This window comes from Carassius carassius, chromosome 2, assembly GCF_963082965.1.
Source record: "Carassius carassius chromosome 2, fCarCar2.1, whole genome shotgun sequence".
NCBI classification, from domain to species: domain Eukaryota; kingdom Metazoa; phylum Chordata; class Actinopteri; order Cypriniformes; family Cyprinidae; genus Carassius; species Carassius carassius.
In genome coordinates, this window is record NC_081756.1 from 15996235 (window position 1) to 16005234 (window position 9000).

General features: G+C 39.5%; 1 protein-coding gene across 4 annotated transcripts in view; it reads left to right on the top strand.

Annotated features, from left to right (window-relative positions):
• Positions 1-5113, top strand: part of LOC132097194 (tetraspanin-18-like) — a 39571-nt gene extending 34458 nt beyond the window's left edge. For all 4 annotated transcript variants that reach the window (XM_059502831.1, XM_059502844.1, XM_059502839.1 and 1 more), the window contains 2 exons: positions 4302-4385; positions 4700-5113. In XM_059502831.1, the coding sequence (XP_059358814.1) occupies positions 4302-4385; positions 4700-4747 (132 nt within the window). In that variant the 3' untranslated portion in view covers positions 4748-5113. The remainder of the gene's footprint in view (positions 1-4301; positions 4386-4699) is intronic.
• The last annotated feature ends 3887 nt before the right edge of the window (positions 5114-9000 follow it).

The following is a 9000-nucleotide window of genomic DNA, read 5'->3' on the forward strand; positions in this document are numbered from 1 at the left end:
TCACGCCTCAGCTGAACTTCCAGAGTCTCGTCACACTGCAGCTGAACTTCCAGAGTCTCGTCACGCCTCAGCTGAACTTCCAGAGTCTCGTCACGCCTCAGCTGAACTTCCAGAGTCTCGTCACGCCTCAGCTGAACTTCCAGAGTCTCGTCATGCCTCAGCTGAACTTCCAGAGTCTCGTCACGCCTCAGCTGAACTTCCATTTTCGCCACGCCTCAGCTGAACTTCCAGAGCCTCGTCACGCCTCAGCTGAACTTCCAGAGTCTCGTCACGCCTCAGCTGAACTTCCAGAGTCTCGTCATGCCTCAGCTGAACTTCCAGAGCCTCGTCATGCCTCACAGAGCCTCGTCACGCCTCAGCTGAACTTCCAGAGCCTCGTCACGCCTCAGCTGAACTTCCAGTGCATCGTCACGTCTCAACTGATCATCCAGGGTCTCGTCTCGACATGGCCGCCATGCCTGAGTCCCCGGCCGAGATGGCCGGCATGCCCTGAGTCTCGTCAAGTCTCGGCAGTCACTGAGACCGTTCCCGTGGCCTCAGTACTTCCAGTAATGGCAGTCGCCATTTTGAGTGTGTGGGCTGCACACTGCGCTCCAGTGGCCTGTCCTGTCACGGCCAACATCATGCCGTTTGTGTCATGCTTCCCTTGCCCTCATGTATTTCTGTCTTGTGTATGTGTCATGTTCTCATTGGTTATTGTCTTGTCATGTGATTTAACATTTCTGTTAGTTCATTGGTTGTTTTAGTCATGTGCCTTGTTCCCCATTGGTTTGTTCATGTCATGTGTCCTTCTTTGTCTGCTATAAGTAGTCAGGTAATTGTCCTTGTGCCTGGTCGTGTATTAACGTATGTAACCTGCTGTTGGTGAGTCAAGTCAGAGACAGTTTATAAGAGACATGCCACTTCCTCAATCCTCAATACAACTATACAGTAGAAGGAAAACCCGTAACAGCAAAGATGGCGGTTGTGTGCACATGTCCCACCCCTCCCGCTGGAAAGCCAATCATCTGCTTTTAAACAGTCAAGCCAGGAAACATTTAAGCCTATCGTCTGGTTCCACTGACGTATGCGCACAGTTGAGGAACGCTTGCGCATGCGTAGTAAAGGTATAACCTGTGGGGAAAAAGGCGTTTTGTATTTTGGGGCAAAGTCATCAAATTTTTTCAGCGATTTTTATCATATTTCACTGCTGTTTCTATACATGCTGTTTTTATGTCCCGGTGACCAGTGAAAGTGCAGTTCTGACTCTCTGCCCATTCATTTAGATAGGAGCTGGTCTTGTTATTCTGAAATAGCTGCCCGGAGGCGTTGCCAAGATGGCGGCCGAGTGGCACGACTTGCCTGAAAGGACTTTGGTCAAGTCTGTTCAAGTCAAGTCTGTTTCCGTCAAGTCTCTGTTTCTGGTTTGGATTATGTTTGGATATTTTGGATTTCACTGTAAATAAACTGCACTTGGGTTCATCTATGCTCGCCTTCAGTGGACTGATCGTTACAACGGGCTGGTCTGAGTATTTCAAAAACTACTGATCTACTGGGATTTTCAACCACAACCATCTCTAGGGTTTACAAAGAATAGTCAGAAAAAGAGAAAATATCCAGTGAGCGACAGTTGTGTGGACGAAAATGCCTTGTTGATGTCAGAGGTCAGAGGAGAATGGGCAGACTGGTTAGAGATGATAGAAAGGCAACAGTAACTCAAATAACCACTTGTTACAACCAAGGTATGCAGAATACCATCTCTGAATGCACAACATGTTGAACCCTGAAGCAGATGGGCTACAGCAGCAGAAGACCACACCAGTGTGGAGGCTACAATTTGCACAGGCTCACTAAAATTGGCCAATAAAAAAATGGGAAAAACGTTGCCTGGTCTGATAAGTCTTGATTTCTGCTGCGACATTCAGATGGAAGGGTCAGGATTTGGTTTAAAGAACATGAAAGCATGGATCCATCCTGCCATGTCTCAACAGTTAAAGCTGGTGGTGGTTTAACGGTGTGGGGGATGTTTTCTTGGCACACTTTGGGCCCCTTAGTACCAACTGAGCATCGTTTAAATGCAGCAGCCTACCTGAGTATTGTTGCTGACCATGTTCATCTTCTGATGGCTACCATGTCACAAAGCTCAAATCATCTCAGAGTGGTTTCTTGTACATGAAAATGAGTTCACTTTACTCAAATGGCCTCCACAATGACCAGATCTCAACCCAATAGAGCATCTTTGGGATGTGGTGGAATGGGAGATTCGCATCATGGATGTGCAGCCGATAAATCTGCAGCAACTGTGTGATGCTATCATATCAGTATGGACCAAAATCTCAAAATGTCATGTTCAATGGCAGAAGTACGACCAGGGACATCAATGAAAAGAGAAGGAGATGACATCACTAACTCAGTGACATCATTCCTCTCCTTCTCTATCAAATAAGAGAGATGAGAGGACAGATCAGTAAGCATCTCGGAGTTGTTAAGTTGCCCATGTACTTTTTCTCGAGAAAGATTCCCATCCTCATCAGCATTCTCTGAAGAATCACCACTTATGCTGGAATAGAGAGAAGACTGTTCTAGATTAGAAGAATCACAAGTATTTACCACACTAACAGAAACAGAAGGAACAGACACTACATAAGACTTCAACAAGTTACTGTGACAAACTTGCACTTTTCTCCTATGGTCAGTAGTATTCAACAGATAATTATTACCCAAAAGGCGTTTAGCTACACTGTACGGTCCTGTAAATTTAGCTTGAAATGGGTTAGCAGGAAGAGGCAGCAAGGCCAATACCTGATCACCCACCTGAAACTTTCTCAACTTAGCTTTCCTGTCAAAGTGTTGCTGCATTTTTGTTTGGGACCTACCCATTTTCTTTCTAGCAATAGCTCTTGCCTCATACAGTCTACGCCGAAATCCAGTCACATAATCTGAAATATTTTCAGAAGGTTTAGACGTTCGCCACTCATCAGCTGGAACTACATGTCCAAACACCAGTTCATTTGGGCTAAAACCAAGACTTTCTTGGATTACCTCACGTATCGCTAGTAACATCCACGGTAGACCTTCTTCCCAATCCGCATCGAGCTCCACACAATATGACTGTGACGAGTGGGGTGGGGCCGAGAGACGTGGGAACAGGAGCGTGGCCGGTGGAGTGATTGGAAATGAGCGACACCTGCTCGACCCACCAGTCTCGAGTTCCACGGAGGAGATGGAAGGATATAAAACAGGAGCGATGACAGTGAAGGATGAGAGAGGACCAGGCCTGGGTTTTAGTTTGTGTTTTGATTTTTATTTGTGCGCGTCAGTCGTCCGTGAGGGGCTGACGTGCTGTTTTGTGTTTATTTTGATCTTTAAAATATCATTTGATTGTCCGCCGGTTACCGCCTCCTTCTTCCCGATGATTATGAAGGTTTAAAAGAGTTTAAAGAGACTTCAAGGTTTGATGAAACCTTTCAAGAGCTCCTTGATTCTGTGGATGATAAGCACTAGAAATATTGTGGCTTACTCGAAGCTGACGCAGAGCTTTTGAGAACTGTTTAGACATAAAATTTGAACCCTGATCAGATTGAATAACCCTGGGAATTCCAAAGGTCGACATAAAATTAGTGAGGGCCTTCAAAATAGACTTCGTAGTGATAGACTTCAATGGATAAGCGGCAGGATAACGGGTAGTCTGGCACATAACAGTGAGAAGATACTGATGACCAGTCTTAGACCAGGGCAAAGGGCCTACACAGTCAATGATCAAATGCTCAAAAGGAGTGGAAACAACAGAAATAGGCTGCAGCGGAGCTACAGGCACTTTTTGATTTGGTTTACCAGTAATCTGACATGTATGACAAGATCGTATATGCTTAGCCACATCTCGTTTTACCTTAGGCCAATAAAACTGTCGCATAACATGATCATATGTTTTCCGGACTCCGGTATGACAAGCAAGTCCTTGATGAGCCAAATTAAACCTTAATCTTGTTTTAGAGGATAAGAATTATGGCAATTCTGAAGGCAAAAGGGGGTCCTACCTGGTACTAGCAAGGTGTACCTAATAAAGTGGCCAGTGAGTGTGTGTGTGTGTGTGTTTTATATATATATATATATATATATATATATATACACATACATACACACACACACACACACACACACACACACACACACACACACACACACACACACACACACACACACTGGTTATAACCAACTCAGAATGACATCACTATGAGTAGTTAGTAATAAATGAGAAATTCAGTATCCACTGAAGCAGCATCATTTTGTTCTCTCATATTAAAATCTGTACTTTGAAACAGGGCTGTTATTCAGCAGTAGTGGACTATTTTGAGACATACATCTACATGGCTGGAGCCCTTGCTATCGTGGTGCTGACTATTGAAGTAAGATTATGATTTTGCTTTTTAATAAAGGTATGATGTAATGATTTTACACTTATAATGTGATGACGAATTGTTTTCCAAGAAGTATGGGTTGTGATCGACACCTAGTGGAGAGAGAAGTTGATTTACCATGAAATGTGCTTCTAATAATAATAATTATTAATAATAATAATAATAATAATAATAACAACAATAATATGTTTAATTTATATAGCACCTTTCCCAAGATCAGTGTAGTAAAGAAGTATTTTTAAAACAGTATTTGCATTGAACTCTTTGCTAAACTCTATTTGTTTTTCTTTCTCTCCCATCAGCTTTTTGCCATGGTGTTTGCTATGTGTTTGTTTAGGGGAATCCAGTAATCTTAACATGCTGTACATTAAGGACATTTTGAGAAGGAAACACATGGCATGGAAGACATTTTTAAGTAAGAAAAAGAAGAAAACATTTATATATTTGCCATCTCTATGTTGTGATGTTGGAATATCTGAGAATTGCCAATAATGTATCATACTTCACAGATGGGAAAAAGAGGCACTTGTGAAAAACAAAAGCAAGAGTCATTCATAAGGCAGTCCTTTAAGGTCAATGGAGGACACCTTGCACTGATATTTGGTTGAATATTTATGGATGACAAAAGACTGATTTGTACCAATATGTTTTACATTTTATTTACGGCACATTGTTCAGCACTTCTTCAGGAGAAAAATAAAACTACACTGTGTGAATGGGAGAGTGTGTCTGTGGAACAGGGAAGATTGGTGTGTGTGTGTGGGTATGACACAGGTATTACAAGGAGAGGGTGACTTATGAGAACATAACCCATGTGCCCATTTTTCAGAACGCTTATAAATCATACAGAATGAGTTTTTTTTGAGAAAGTAAAAAAGCACAGGAAAAAAAGCACAAAGCAAGTTTCCTGTGAGGGTTAGGGTTAGGTGTAGGGTTGGTGAAGGGCGATAGAATATACAGTTTGTACAGTATAAAAACCATTACGCCTATGGGATGTCCCCATTTTTCACAAAAACAAATGTGTGTGTGTGTGTATGTGTGTGTGTGTGTGTGTGTGTGTGTGTGTGCTTGTGTTTCTGTATAACATCAGAGTGGCCAGCAGCTTCTTAAGTAATGTTTTGTGAGTTGCAACCGTGAATTTTTTATGTGATTTTAGCAAAACTGTGCTGTATTTGTGTTGTATATATATTGTACAATGACACTGAATGATATAAAAAAAAAATGCAGTGCTTATCATTATTATGTTTTTCATCATTGGTTGAATCTGGCTATTCCAATAGCAAATCTAAGCATTCTAGATAAAAGCTTCAAAAACATAAATTCTGTAGCACATACTAAATACTGCATAAACCAATTATGGCTTTAAAGTAGTGGTGGGCCGTTAACGGCGTTAACGCAAGACTCTTCGCCGTTAATCTATTCTCAAAGTTGGGTTGGGAGCTGGGTCTATACTAAGCAAGCTATGATGACTTTCACCTTGATATTTTATATAACCGACTGGCTGAGGCTAGCCTAAAAAGATGCTCAGGACAGTTGACGGGCCACTGCTGCGCATCATCACAAAAGTTTATCTTTTTCACGTGTTTGTCGATTTAAACATTAAAGCATCCAAAAACAAGACGCGAAAAAGCTGAACAGAGTAACTTAGCTGGTTACTCGCGCGCTGTGTTCGGTGCGCACGAGAGAGACCGAGAGCAGTGTATCACGGACAGCGACACTGAACCGAGCTCTCTTCTGTGAAGTTCTCCTCGAAGTCCCTCCTGCACCTGAACGAACAAATACAAATCGCAGTTTGAACAAACAAAAAGATGTGAAAGATCCCAATTCAGTACTCGCGGTGTTCTGGTGTTCAGGGCTCACGCAGAGAAAGGCGTCTCAAAACACTTGAACATCGAATTTGCTTATTTTTGCTCTTGTGTCGACAAATACATACAAAATATGTCAAAATATCCACCTTGGAAATTATGCTCGAAAAAACTGTTGGTTATTTCTTAAGTGAAAGTAAACAGTTGAGGAAAAAAATGGGATGTGTATTATATTGGATGCGTTCATCGTCACTTAAAGTGACCGCGCCTAATTTAGCTACTGGCTGCTGTAATGTTAATCCAAGAAAATTAAAATCACTCACTGCTCTTGACTGAATTACTTTGTAGTTTTAACAGTCAAACCAAAAATTATTCAGACACCAGATAAAATTTTTGATATATATAGCAAAACTGTAATAATGTGAGAAATGTGAAAGGTGTCTGAATATATGTAGGTTTGATTGTATATTTAATTTTTACATTGAAGACTATCCAGTGCTATTTTACATTTAATTATTTGGTTTCTGTACCTTGACACCTACAAATTTGAAAAAAAAAAAACTTAAACATGGTCTAAATAGCACAAATAAATAAAAATAAACGAACACACAAATTAAACAATTTCAAACAGGGCTAACTGGTACAACCTTCACGGGGTCCTGAATGTGGTGCAGCACGGACTCGATGCGAACGCATACACACTGCAGACGGAGTATGTGTGAAACAGGCGTAAGGTTGTTTGCACCTTGTGCAATATGGAATTAGTTTACAGCTTTTTCAAGCACTATGTGATGCATTTTGGAAACAGGAGATGAGCCCCTTTTCTAATGCACCACCTAGCTTGATAAACCCCTTCTCAAAGACTTACTGTTTGTCAATTTTATTTGGGTAACACACATACTCTGAATGCCTTCGTCAGAATTCGAATGAGCCATTTAAATCTAGATTAATCTAGATTAATTTCAAGATCACATTGAGATTAATCTAGATTAAAAAAATGAATCTATGCCCACCACTACTTTAAAGAGTGTCAATACAACATTGTTTTAATTTTTGGGAGATTTGTGATTCAAGTTTAACGCGTGTCATAAATATAGTGCTGCATACATATTGCATATTAGAAATCTAGGAAGCCAGATTTTAAAACCAACCTAATTTAAAATTGCTTTACAGTTCAAAAGAAAAGGTATAAAGAGCAAAAAGGCATCAGAAGCTGCTTACCCTGCCTCAGGCTGTACAAGATAAATATCTTAGGCAGTGCATTGGTTCTCAAGACTCCTTATCTGTTGTTCTCTAAAATAACGCAGGAATTGTTGGACAAATAACTTATTCCTGAATCAATTAAGCTGTATAGTAGATCAGTAGTTCTCCTTGAGTTTGACAGTCATGTTTTATCATGTTGGACAAGCTTGTCATTAGATTTGCAGCCAGAATGAATTAGATTTTTCAAGTGTTAATAATCCATTAACCCCTTGTCAGCAACACCATGTTTACTGATTTCATTTCCTTGACTACCTGTAATTATTTTCTGAATGCTAACTTCCTGTTTCATTTTGCTTTGCAAGCATTGTTTGTACTGTTTCTAAAATATTTAAATTGTACATAACATATATTTGTTTATGAACTGTTAACCTATTTGTTAGTAGCTTTTAATGGTAGACTGGAGTTAGATTTTATTACTCACACAGGACACAACCAACACTGGATGTCATTCTTGTAATCTTAAAATCTTTCGGCATTCCTTTGACAGCCAATTTATATCATGCAACACTGTACTTAGTAGCTGAATCAGATCTATCAGAATCAAAATCACATCTCCAACATATTATGTAAATATGACAGTCCATAAATTTGTTGATATTCCCGTCATTATTGAAATCAAATAGCTAGGTTTAGCTCCATTATATTCATTGAGTCAGCTTTATGTCAGAGATTTCGGTAAAGTTATGTTTATGATTGTACCATTAAATTTGTGTCTGGTGACAGAAGTTACATATATCAGACTTTTTTCTCATGACTCCATACTCTGATCCATGCTAAGCACCCCATACACAATTTATAAGAGATCTTGCTGCACATTACTGCTGTTACTTGTGACTTTTAAATATTGAAAGGAACAGTAGGTTTATATAAAATGTGTAAAATCACTTAAGTGTCAGACAGTTCTCTGTTGAATTTTATTTATAAATTTCACTGTATTTTTGACTATTTACTCATTTTAAAATTTCAGAAATGAACATAGAAAACCAATTTTTCTCTTTCATTGTATTCATGTTTTCCCAACTGAACTACAGAAACACAAATTAAAATGTCTGAAAACAGATTTGACCTTTAATATTGCTATTTAAATATGACAGGCTCATAGCTCGTAAGATATGGGAAACACAATTGCAAACGGACTTTGCATTTCCATTTTAAATTTGGCACGGTGCGTTCGCTTAAACGAAAATGCAAACGGTAATGCGCGATTTGCATTTGCTTTGATTAGGCTATGTCACATTTTATGCATCCACAAATTGAAAACGCAATTTGCAATTCCTTTTGAATAAAATCCGGAATATAAGTCCATACTAAAAGTGTGTAAAAATATATTGTGTAGTCCTATACATAGAGAAGAAAAGTTAGAAGATAAAAACAACAAAAAAGGGCATCAAACCCACTAAAAAACCCACTTTGAATGATGTTCTTGTATTTCATCTTGACTTGTTGAACGTTCTTCTAGGTCCCATAGGGTTGGATCTGTTTAGACATGATGTAAATAGATTAGATTATTATCTTTATACGTAAATCCGAGATAT